At 39.5% G+C, this 12,653-nt stretch overlaps 1 protein-coding gene and 1 pseudogene across 1 annotated transcript; one reads left to right on the forward strand and one right to left on the reverse strand.

Annotated features, from left to right (window-relative positions):
• Positions 1–5,621: 5,621 nt before the first annotated feature.
• On the forward strand, positions 5,622–7,761 carry LOC140938444 (uncharacterized; annotated as a pseudogene).
• Positions 7,762–10,159: 2,398 nt separating this feature from the next.
• Positions 10,160–12,618, reverse strand: LOC140938445 (C4b-binding protein beta chain-like). The gene is made up of 4 exons (XM_073387920.1): positions 12,604–12,618; positions 12,257–12,488; positions 11,623–11,802; positions 10,160–11,231 (listed from the first exon to the last, which is right to left on the reverse strand). Exons 1-4 carry the CDS (start codon positions 12,616–12,618, stop codon positions 11,035–11,037), a joined length of 624 nt encoding a protein of 207 aa, XP_073244021.1. The 3' UTR covers positions 10,160–11,034.
• Positions 12,619–12,653: the final 35 nt, after the last annotated feature.

Below are 12,653 nucleotides of genomic sequence, written 5' to 3' on the forward strand. Positions count from 1 at the left end.
TTTGAGTACACAACTTAATATTCATAAAGAGTAAGTTAACTTTAAAAAACCTTCTACTTTCCCATCCAAAGCTGAGATGAATTTGTCAAAACATCTGAAAAACCACCAGCTAAATTTGATAAGAACAAATACAAAAATTAAACTAAAAAAACTAACACTAAAATTCTACTCCATCTTTAAAAATGAAACAAATCACTTTGAATTCATCAATCATATCCGGAATCCTGAACACAGGCGTGTAGCTTCCAAATTTAGGATAGGAAATCATAATTTAAAAATAGAAACTGGAAGATTTACAATCCCCAAAACTCCTGAAGACCTTAGAATCTGCGATCATTGCATCCAAAATTCGGTTGAAAATGAACTGCACATATTACTTCACTGTGATCAATACAATGATTTGAGAAAGACTCTTTTTATTAAAATCAACGACCGAAATACATTATTTACAAATTACAATATCCATGATAAGGTCTGCTTTCTTTTTAATACTGATTCACATATCAGCAGGCTAGCTGCAAATTTCATCTTCCAAGCATTTGAAAGATGAAAGAAACATAGTTCATTCCACCGTTCCATTATATCTGCATTTCCTTAAACTTAGCTGTTTATTATTGTTATTTTAATCGGCAACACCTGTACAAAATGTTAATACTGAATAAACTTGTTGTTGTTGTGTTAAAGAAGCTGAGGAAGACGTGATGGTCTTTTATACACAAGGCTCGTTAGCTATTAACCTCACTCTAAAATTGAATATTCATTTTCTTCTACTCGTAGTTTTTGTAGCCATTTCGAGTTCTCTTCTTGCCATAAACAAGTAGCAGGCGCACCCAACGATGGTTTCCTCCTAAATCATGCATTGAAAACACTTTTTAGGCTTTCAAGAGTACTTTTAGATCTCAGGAAATGCATTCTAAGAAGCGCTATAGAATTTGTATCTGTTCGGTCATCCTAGGGGAACTTGAGTCGTTTCGAAATTACAAGGGCTTTTGAATCCGAAAATTTTAGGTGTCCTTTTTTCTTGGGAAGTGAAACGTGAAAATTAAACTTGAGAAAATCGTAGGGAATTTACTACCTAAACAAGCTTCGAAAACTATCCATGAATGGGTTCATGTATGGAACAGTCATCTAGAAATTTTTAGCCGTCTTCAAGTCATAGAAAATTCTGGGCAATCTTTGCTTCTTCGAAGAGATATTTCGCAGAAAGCAGTCGTTGGGTGCCCCTGAAGTAGGAACAAGTAATAATAATAAACTCCATGTAAACTTCACAAGAGAAATTCCTTATTTCTCGAACTAAGCTCCATGTTTTTTAACCGCGGTTTTGTAACTGATGTACTTGTGCTCTGATGCTTTCCTTTTATACCAGACGATAAATCAGCAGGATCTGATTACATGCTATAAATAATGCATTTGATTAGAACTGAAGGGAAAGTCCCTATTCGTGTAGTATTTTGTTGTTAATATCATAGGTGACGAATTACTCCTGAGTGTAGGTAAATGTCGTGGGTCGTGGGTAGTGGGTAGAGGTCGTGGGTCGTGGGTGTGGGTGTGGGTAAATGTCGTGGGTAAAAAAAGTATGGAAAAAAATGATAAAATAATAATACTAATAAATAGAAAAAAATTGTAAAATATTTATAAAACGAAAATCTCCAACTCCTTGATTGCCCTTTACGCCACGGCTTCTTCTTCGTCCTCTTCCCGATATTTCCTTAGACACGTGGGACTTGGCTCCCCTCTCACACCATCACTGTATAAAAGACCATATATGTTGCCGATGAAAATTTATACATACCTTAGCTATCACCGCAAAATAAACGAAACAGACGTAAGTTATACGTACAATTTGCAGAAAGTATGGGATCAACAGCTCTGGCTAGCCGAATGGAAGTGGCTGCTCACTATTAATCTATACCAATGATCGGCGGAGATTTCATAACACGATGGAAGGTGATCACCGTGGGAAAGGGCAGGGAAAAAGGACAATTTTGAGGTTTTTTCATATTTTTGCATAGAAGTCTTTCTTAAAGAAGTTTGAGGCTAGCTAATAACTTACGAAGGAACCACCTTCATGCTCAACCTTTCAAGTTAAGGCGCGGACAGTATGTAAATTTTATTGCCTTTTAAGTAAATATAATTTTCTCGAATTTTTTTTTGTTTTGCGTACAAAATCTTTGCTGCAACGATTCTAAATATCATTCCTTTAACTCAAAGGACGTTTCAGTCACGAATGTTGACTTTTTTGCGAAAAAGCAGTTCAGTCTCCAGTTTTCTGTAACCTGCTATAGGTTTACATAGTGTACAGAGTTTCTTATTTTAGTGTCTGTTGGTACTAAGTGATTTGCTTATTTGCTTTGCTGACCGCGGGGAAGATAGATAGATAGATAGATAGATAACTTTATTTAAACACGGTTAAAATTCCTGCAGCATGTACAAAAAATAAAATCTGAGATCTATAATACCTAACTAAACTAACTCTGATTAAAAATATATTCATAAAATTTTAACTACCTAGCTATTTACAAAGAAAAGCTGCTTTTCAAGGATGCCGTGTAAAACTGTATTAATGTATGATCTCATTCAAAACTGTTGCGACACAGTTTGCGTTTAAAATCATGTAAAGAATCTGCAGATCTTAAATAATGGGATAGGCTGATCCACAGCTTAGCTCCGCTATAGGAGAAACTTTTCTTTAAATAATTGGTACGGGGCAGTGGAAGGACTAATTTATTTTCAGTATTCCTCAATCGATAAGAAGTTATTTCGTCACGAGATACAAATTTAGATGTTAGATAGTCGGGAGTCATCCCATGTACGGTTTTATACATCATAATAGCCGTCGAAACTTGTCTTTGGTGTTTAAGCTTAAGCCAACCCAGTGCCAGGAACAAATCGTCCACATTACAATCAGAATTAGCGGACATTAGAATACGGGCTGCACGATTTTGGAGCCTCTGCAGCCTATCGGAAAGACCAATGCCGCAGTTGCTCCATAGGACATTACAGTAATCAAAATGCGGTTGAATTAAACTGTCGTAAACATTAATTAATACATTAAAAGGAATAAGATGTCGTATTCTTTTAATTGCACCCAAAGCAGAAGCAATCTTTTTACAAATACTCTGTATATGGCATTCCCAGCTTAAGTTTTGGCAAGAGACTATAAAGGGGACAGAGAGGGCATCCCCCATATACACCCTATTCCATAGGTAATTCGTCTCGAGTTATTTTTAGAATTGGGATAAAGTTACCTCGCGCGAGGCGTGGATGTTTCGTAGAGGTTTCGCATGACCAAACGCCGTGCAAAACATGTCGGGCGAGAGGCAATGAAAGCGTAAAAAGATCGAGAGCATTCCTGAATATTGAAGCGAAATGAGTCGGCGCTCACCTGGGAAAAAGGAATCCCTGGACTCTTTGACAACCCGTGAAATCAGTTTAACTCGAAGTTGTCGTAACCTCAGTGCTTTAATAAAATGAGAAATTTCGCCGGTCTATTGAAACCGGTCCTTTGTACAATTTAGGGAGTTTAAGATCTAACGACGCGGACGACAACTAGAACGTCAAAAAACAATAGGTTTAATTAGCTAAACAACAACTTCGCACGTGCAACACACTTTTTTGTTCATTTCTTTCCCGTTTTTGCACGACTACGACGTGAAAATGCCTAATTTCGCGTTTTATGGAGGACGTAAATAAGCAACGACGAAATTTTATTTCTCTTTCTATGCTTGAATATGGTCCCTTGAAATTCAGCTTTAGGAGGGTTCGCCTACAATTGACAAAGTAAGTGGGTAGGAATAATCGCTATAAAGACTGAAAAAAATAAACATCAAACCAGAAATTGCTCTCTTCAAACTGTAAATTATAAATGATCCTGAGAGAATATTCAGGGTGTTAAGGATTTCGCTGCTCTACTGTTAGCTCTATACAAGAGAGGAAAGGCGATTCTTTTTTAATTTCGGTTTCGCTGACACAGCTTTCGCAGAAATGTCGCTGTAGTCGTTTTTGTCGACAAAAGGAATAGCAAAATCGCTCTCCGCGTCTTCCCCCATTTTGTTCTGCATCATTTCGTGAAGGACGCGTGGCTCTCAGCGTGGGTCATCCACCCGGAACACATTCGCGCTATGTGATTGGCTGTTGTCTAATCCCCCTTGAGATCTGTGGTGTTAAAAATAACTCGAGACAAATTACCTATGGAATAGGGTGTATATGGGGGATGCCCTCTCTGTCCCCTTTATAGTCTCTTGGTTTTGGTCAATATGCACTCCAAGAGATTTTGCCGTTGACACTTGCATCACGGGATGGTCGTTTATCATAAAAGAAGGAGTTTCAGAAAGCTTTGATAGCTTCTGCCTCGACCCAAGTAACATAAACTCAGTTTTAGTCAAGTTAAGGGTCAGTTTGTTAGCCGATAGCCATATATACACCTTGTTTAAATCGTCGTTAACGCAGTCATTTATGAGTTTTAAATCTGCGCTGGCATAGGTTAGGCTGGTGTCATCGGCAGGGGGTAGGACTGGCATGTACACGGAGATTTTCGTTTCATGAATTTTACAACTTTTTGCCTTTTGATTTTTTAATTTAAATTTTTCTTTTTTGGAAAACTTTTTCTTTACCCACGACATTTATCCACACCCACACCCACGATCCACGACCTCTACCCACTACCCAAGACCCACGACATTTAGCTACACTCTTTCAGAAGATCTCATAGGGGCAGATTACGTCATTTACGTCAGGCGCTAAGCGGACCCTCGGTGTTACTAGAAGGTATTTTAGGAATACCCCAGTTGCCTGTTTATCTAAGCTTTATTCTAGTTTTTTGAGACCAAAACTGGAGTAGGTAAATTCTGTTCAGTTAGAAGCTGTGCCTGCATAATTATGATCTAGCGCATTGCAGCTAGGATTTAGAGTGGTAACTAATGTTAACAAATTGGAGTGGCCATCCCTTGAATTTAGGGGAATTCTCTCTCCGTAAGGAATGTTTTCAGCTTGTATATGAAAATGTACTCCTTTGCCTCGAACCTCAAGGATTGGCAATGGTAAATTATCTTAAAGCCTCATTCAAATTGCAAGCAACATGCTAATTTCCAAGGGCAATTAAACGATGGAATAAGCTCCCCGAGAACATCGTTGACAGAAATAGAGAAAAATTTTGAATGCAAGGCCGGTAACCTCATTGAAATTGGCCAGTGTTTAGATTACACTATTTATTGATATGATTTGATTATATTGCAAAGAATGAGAACTTTCTTTGCGCTAGGTAATCGCAGATCTGGAACACCATCGTTACATTACTGGACGACGGTTTCTTGATCACGCGGACACCAATTCTGGACCCAGCCTTAGAGCCATACTTGGTGAAACCCGCATCAAATGCTTAAACGTTCACAATCAACTTGACACATTAAATGCCTCATGCCGGGTAAAATCGGGGGAAAGAGTTTTTTGTGCCATTCTGGCAGTAATTATGGAAAACAGAGCGAAAGCACAGAGCGATTATAAGCTAATTTTTCTAAGTAGTTAAATCTATCTTGCAGCTCTCTATGTTGTCAGTTTAAAATGTTCCTGGTTTATTTGCAGTGTTTTTATTGTGTTGTATTAGGTTCTTGAAACTTACGATGATGGATTATTCTGATGAAAACTTGAACTTCTTCAGAGTTTGTGATATAACTGCCAACGTTATCACCGAAGGATTACGTTGCGTATTCAAGCAAGAAAGGGACAATAAATTTCAGTCAACTTTTGGAAAGTGGAACAATACGATTCAAAACGGACAGGACTTCGAGAAACAGGAACCAAGCAAAAGCAAAAAGAGAAATGCAAAGTTACTAAGCATTATGATCAATGGTAAAACGGAAGAATGGGATTGTACAGCGTTGTGTTTTGGGATATTGTACTCAAACAGCATAGGGACAACACTAAACGCCGTAACTGAAACTCATGTAAACAGTCTTCGAGAGTTACGTAATGAGGTTTTTGCCCATATATCTAAAGGTGCCACCTCTGATGCCGACTTCTAAAGTTTCATTTCGATTCAAGAGTAAAGGTGGCTTTCTTGGGATTAAACCTGGATGTTGAGAATCTCAGAACCAGCGCACATCAGAAAAGCTTTCCTACAACTTAGCGAATATTGAATCAGTTAAAAGAAGAGCAGAAACTAGTGAGCGCTCTACAGTAAAAATCATCAGCACTTGAAGAGGAGCTCAGTTTTAAGCCTAAGACGTTTCTAGGCAATCTCCCACCTAAGCCAAGCCATGTGATACAAGATCGCCAATCTGAGATTCTACAACATATGAAAGAGCTAAAGAGCAGCTCTAACGGAGGAATCACCACAATATATCTTTCTGGTAATCCTGGTTGTAGTGGAAAAAGTCAGCTTGCTAGAATGGTCGGGAAAACATTTTACAAACACGTATCAACCAATGACCTTGCTTTTATTGCCAAGTTGAACGCAGAGACTCTTGAGACACTTTTTAATTCATATGACAGCTTCAGCAGAGCACTTGGATGTACAGAGTACGCTGTTAGTAGAATCACCACATCCAATGACAAGACTGAAGAAAAGTTAGGGCAGTTCCAAAGGCTTGTATCGCCAAAAATGCGAGGGTTCTCAACGTGGCTTCGTCGTTGACCTGAAAACTGTTCGCCTATTTTGGCCTTCATCAGGAAGTAATGAACATGGAGACGGCCATGTACTCGTTACTACTCAAGACAGTGACGCCATCCCGAACGATGCTTTACACAGCTGGTCCATGTGTCTAAGTAGAGGAATGAATTCTGAGGATGCCGTAACTCTACTCACTGACGCCTCCCAGATGAAGGATTGTAAAGACGTCGAGAAGGTTGCAGAAGCTCTTAAAGTTCTGCGGCCAGTCGATGATCTTTTTCTTTGTGTCAGACTTTCCAGTCGCACATGGCGCTGCCGATGTAGTTGGGGGAGTTGCTGGTCCGAGAACTTGGCGTAAACGGAGCACTTCCAGTTCTAACGCCAACTTTTCTTTTTCCTACTTCACCAGCTCTAATTCTTTATCCAAAAGTTGTTGTTTTCTTTCTGAAGGCGAAGGATGCCCGAGGACAGGCCCAAGGGCTGGTTCGTCGACGTGGAATTGAGCGTAATGCTCGAATAGTTGAGCTTGCGGCGACGGTGGAAATGCGTAATCCTCCAGTTGGGGTTTGGACCTGGATTTCTGCTTGGATTTTTGCGACATGACTGAGAGTGGAAACAACGAAACGCTAGAGATTGACTATAAAAGTCGAGAGGGCGTTCGTTCCCGGAATGAGATAAACGAAAGAAGCGATGTCTTTCTCAAAGCTAACGTGGAGCGATCTGAAAGCCGATACACTAAACCTGCGGAAGACTGGCCCGAAAGGGGCGTGTTCTATATAGCAATAAGCAATCATCACCCGTGGTGATCCTTGTACGATTATCAACCTCTAGCGTTGGCGTGCGCTGGTTGGTACGTGTCTAACGTCCATTCTCATGTTGTATGTAACTTCACCTGGGCGCGGTATCTTAGCAAATTGAAAGATGGAAAAAAAGAAACAATGGGAGAAATCAAGATAAAATGCGAAAGCGGGTTCACGACATCAATGCCTGTCGCGGTGCGAATGTCTGTGGAAAGAACTGTGACAAGTGAGCCAGTATTACTGCATACTTTTCAGTTCCTTTCTATCTGTGCTCCTGCTCCAATCCCGTTAGAAGTTGTCATTGAGTTCGTTGCCTTAATTATTTTGCTCATTTTAGTTTTTATTTTCTTTTAACATTTACGAGTTGTCACGCGCTTTTGATCATATTTGCATGGAAAAGGCGCGTTATAAATTTTTAATTATTATTATTATTATTAATTATTATTATTATTACCTTGATGCTGAAGACATAGACCCAATATTGATGGCTTCAAGTCTTGTTCAAATTTCATGTAAAGGAGATAGTAGGCCAACATTGTGGCTTCACCAGGTGGTAAATAGAGTCATTAAAAGTAATGCAAAAATCAAGATACAAGCAGGGAAACCTGAGCTTGAAATGATCTCAACAGCGCTTGGACCACTTCACAAACTTACGAAAGAAGACAGCTCTAACTCCAAGATATTCGCTGGACATGTGAGCGCTTATGTATCCTACGTTATTTCCTTTGGCCACAGTTGTTTAAATCTTTATGAGGAAATGAGCAAAGTGACTCAATTAAGTCACTTCCTCGAGTGCTTTATTTCTTGCGCCACAAAGTGCCTTAAATATGGAAAACTCAGTGTCGTTAAACAGTGTTTAGAAGCACTAAGACAATTCATGAAGGCAAACACAGACATCGCTATCAACAAAGATATTTCGTCCTTGTTGCATTTCTTTTGTGGCCAAGCTCTGACAGAACAAAGTAAATTTAAAGATGCCATCGAATACTTTAAAGAGGCATTGGAAATACGGCGCCGCGGTTTTGACAGAAACAGTCAAGCGGTCGCCGAGTGTCTGCGCCAGCTGGGGCGAGCGAACTACAATTTATCTCAGGGCAAGGAAGCTAGAGAGTATTATAATGAAGCACTTGCCATCTTTCGTAAAAATGTTGGGGAAAAACATAAAGATGTAGCGAGATGTCTCATTGGTTTAGGTAACTTGGAAAATAATCAAGCTGAAGCACTGCCGTATTACCATAAAGCTTTATCAATCAGTAAGGAACTTTTGGGAGAACAGAAGCAAATAGGGGCACGTTGTTTACACAACGTTGGAGTAACGTGCACCTTTCTTTGTCGCTATGATGACGTAGAAAAACACCTGAACGATGCACTTGTTCTCCTTTGCGACATTTATGGAGAACGACACGAGGAAACTGCAATTTGTTTGTGTAACTTGGGAAGAGTTCACTTATTTTGCTCCCGTTTTGACAAGGCCAGGGACTTGCTGGAAAAAACACTCAAGATTACACAAGAAATTGGCAACGAATTACGTGTGGCACGAAATCTTTTTTTCCTTGGCCAGCTAAGTCAAAAGGAAGGCGAAATAAGCACTGCCGACGAAAGCTATACTAAAGCACTGGACACCTTTCGAAGCTTTAAATTTCCTGAGAACCACCTGTATGTAAAGGAAGCGGTGTCGGCTCTGCAGGAAGTTGGGTTCAGACCTGAAATAAGGAAAAGGAAAGCCGAAGACTTGGTTGGTCGCCCGGACCAGCCCCGCCCTAGACAAGCTATAAAGTGCTGAGAGGCTCCTGAATACCATATCAAATCCCCTACAACAACTTCGTATGGAAGGACAGCGGAAAGTGATTAGATAAATCGCTGTTTTGCCCTATTGGTAAAGCAATTTCTTTGACTTAAAAAGTGATTATTGAAATGTCATTTTTACCGTGAATGTATTGATTTAAGCGGTTTTTAGGACTTAGCCTGCGTGGCAGGCGTTTGAAAGGGAAGGGAAAGGGAGTTTCGAGAAAGGGAGTTTTAGGCGCGAGAGAAACGCTCCTCCATCGCGCGTGGTCTCGCGCCCTAATTCCCGTCCCCTTCCCTTTCGAACGCCTGCCACGCAGGCTATTTAAGACTCAAAGCTAAATCTGATCCGAGAAGGATTATTAATTGTAAATAGCTTGTACACTATTCATGTTAACCTGTAACACAGTTTTTTTTAACTCCTTTTGTATCACTTAAAGGATTGGAAAGATGCATGTGTTCATCGAAGTCGTCTTGGTGACATGATATTTTGTATCATTATTACTTGGAACTTTTTTGAAAATGAAATATGCTTTCAACTTTTTTACCCCCACTGTAACTGTAACTATTTATAAATAAAAATTATGATACAGAATAGCTCTCAGTTAGAATCATACAACCTAAAGATAGCACATATAACGCGAGTCTGGTCTTGGGAGTAAAACAGGACAGCTATTTCTGTGGGCTTCAGTGATTCTTAATATGACAAAGAACTGCGAAAAATCTCAACTATCGCGTGTTGCGATTTTTCGCAACACGAGAAAAATCGCAACTTTTGCTGCTGCCTACAAACAAGGACATAAGTGAAATGGTCATTCAAACCACGTAAAGAGTCTGACCACTATCTGCAGAGCAAAAGCAGTCTTAAATTGGGTACGGCGTGAATCTCTTCAGTGACAAGTATGTCACGAGGAAAAAAGGAATAACGTAACATGAAAATCTGTCTGTCACAAAAAGAAACATCTAATTATTTTAAAACGCTTTTATTTAACTAGAAGGCCTAATCTAGACGAATTTAGGCCCCAAAGTAATAATTACTTCAAGCTTCTTCCTTTTCTCGTTTGTTTTTTTATGGATGCTATAAAATGCCAAATGGTTTTTTTTTAGAAGCTTCCAGCACCACAGTTTCGTAGACTGCTTTCACACCGTTATTATTCCTAGGTTAAGTTTCGTTGTGTACTTGTTTGTCCTATAAATCGGCTCATCAGGTGCGGTTACAGACACCATATTAAAAGCCATTTCCTACGATAACGAAGCCATGGTAAATTTTAAAGAGGGTTTACTTTACCGTGGTAACATGTGGTTATACGTGAATTAATTCCCAAGGTATGAAGCTCATTTTGCACGTGTCAGTACACACGAGGGAGCGTTTTCAAGTTCGCTCAGTTTGCCCCGGGAGCTTGCTCCCAAATATTTAACCGGTTAAATATCGTGGAGCATTTTGCGGGGTGGAAATTCTGCTCCCGAGGATGAAGTATACCCATGAACTCGTTGATACACACGGAGGGGCTTTGCTCCCGGAGCGTTCCCCTAAAGCACGCTCCAGAGGCAAAATCCCTCGTGTGTATCGGCCTTAATGTCTATATGCGTGGCTTTATGACAAAAGACGCGTTGATGTAATGTGCTGGTCCTGATTGCGGTAAGCGACTATATTCTTGTAAACTCTTTAGCTACTACTTCATTAGGAACTAAGGTCCGCATTTTGCAAAATCTCGGAAAAAAGAGAGGGGTAAATGACTGCCATCATCGTTGGAAATTTTGGTGGAGTAGATCTATTGTTACACCAACAATCAGGACCAAAAATACCCTATCAACAGCTCTCCTCTACTTTTAAAGTACTATTTAACGTTGTCCGAACCGCTTTTTCCTGAGCAGACATTTCGGGTTTTTGTTACTCCACTGTCCGTTTCTACATGTAATTTTTTTTGCACCAACAAGCCGATAGCGTGAGTTACATTTAAATCGAACGGTTGCATCATTGCTGAAGTCATCTCCAATCACTCTTCCATTTCGTAGCTTCCCTGGATTCGTGCAGGACACTGTCAAGAAGAAAAAAAGGAAAAAAAAGCTGCAATGTTAATGGGACTTGGTCTTCATGTTATCTTTTCACAATAGGAGACATTTTAAAACCAAATCTACGATAAAAGGAACGTGACATTTTGATGGCTTCATGTCATAATTATCAAAAGCTAAGAAATAAATACGATTTGTGGATATAAATAGAAAACGAAAGTGCGAAAAGTGCATGTAAATTTAAGCGTGAAAATGGGAAAATGGCAACTAAACACAGCGTGAAATATAATCGGTTTTGTAATAAGTTTTTTCAGATACTTTTTCTTTACTTAAGGTGCACCTTGACGTTGAACTTTATCTACATCTACCTATTATCTTCCCCATAAAAAATCTTCTGATGAACGGACGTTTACTTACCTAAAACACACTTTGGCAGCGGTCTGCTCCAGTTACCATCTCTTTTACAATATATTCTTGATACTCCATCAAGTTCGTAGTTCTTTCTACATGTGAATTGTACGGAACCAAGGTAAATGAATCCTCCGCGAATTGTCCTAGCACCATTGGAGGGAGTACCAGGGTCGACACATGAAATCACTGCAAGGGAGAAACGGTGTTACATGTGTACACAGTCAGGTGACTGACACCTCTAAATAAAGTAAAGAATACTTAAAACAGATACTTGTTAGCTTTGCTTTACTGGTCTATTATATAAAATTAACAGACATATTATTAAGGCACCACCGAATGCCGACTCAGTTAACGTGTTAAAAATAAATTAATTGTGTTGAATTTAAAGAAAATTCTTCACTAAGCGAAGCTAAGCTAAATAGACGTGTAAGAAAAGAGAACATTTCAGAAATTGGTCAGAGCAGAAAGTGCAGCATGATAGAATGTTAATTGTTATCTTTATCGAATAATCCAAGTTCTGGAAACTAACATAACCATCCTGGCATTGTCTACAATGTAATCGGACTAAGTTAAAAACACTAAATCCTGCATTCAATCAATCCATTATTATTCTTGAAATTAATGCTTCTTTGTGACTTACGTTGACATGAAGGTTGCTGCCCGCTCCACTGTCCATTGTCCTGGCAGGTTCTTGAGGATGAACCTACAAGCTTATATTCTTTTCCGACGCAACGAAATGATACGGACGTTGGTGTCTCTGTTACTTTCTCCCCATTGGCAGGAATAGGAAGTCGGGAGCAGTATTCTAGTTCAGAACAATAAGTGAGCACTTTAATTAGTTTTAGCCGTTTGGAGCATCGCTTTGACGTCGACTTGAGTAAGAAAAACTGAGAAGTCTTAGATAAAAATTCTGTAAGGCACCTTACCGCTGGGTGGAGTCAATCAAAATTCCACTTTTACCTGTCTTGCGTGCGCACACTAAATCACAAATTTTTGAAGCATGCAGATAACCGACTTACATATTTTCTTACGGTGAA

Source organism: Porites lutea, chromosome 5 (genome assembly GCF_958299795.1).
Source record: "Porites lutea chromosome 5, jaPorLute2.1, whole genome shotgun sequence".
NCBI classification, from domain to species: domain Eukaryota; kingdom Metazoa; phylum Cnidaria; class Anthozoa; order Scleractinia; family Poritidae; genus Porites; species Porites lutea.

Coding starts and splice junctions, on each gene's coding strand:
- LOC140938445 (XM_073387920.1), bottom strand. Junction 11,803..12,256: donor GCAGCAACCTTCATGTCAAC/GTAAGTCACAAA, acceptor TCTCCCTTGCAG/TGATTTCATGTGTCGACCCT. Junction 11,232..11,622: donor GCTGCCAAAGTGTGTTTTAG/GTAAGTAAACGT, acceptor TCTTCTTGACAG/TGTCCTGCACGAATCCAGGG.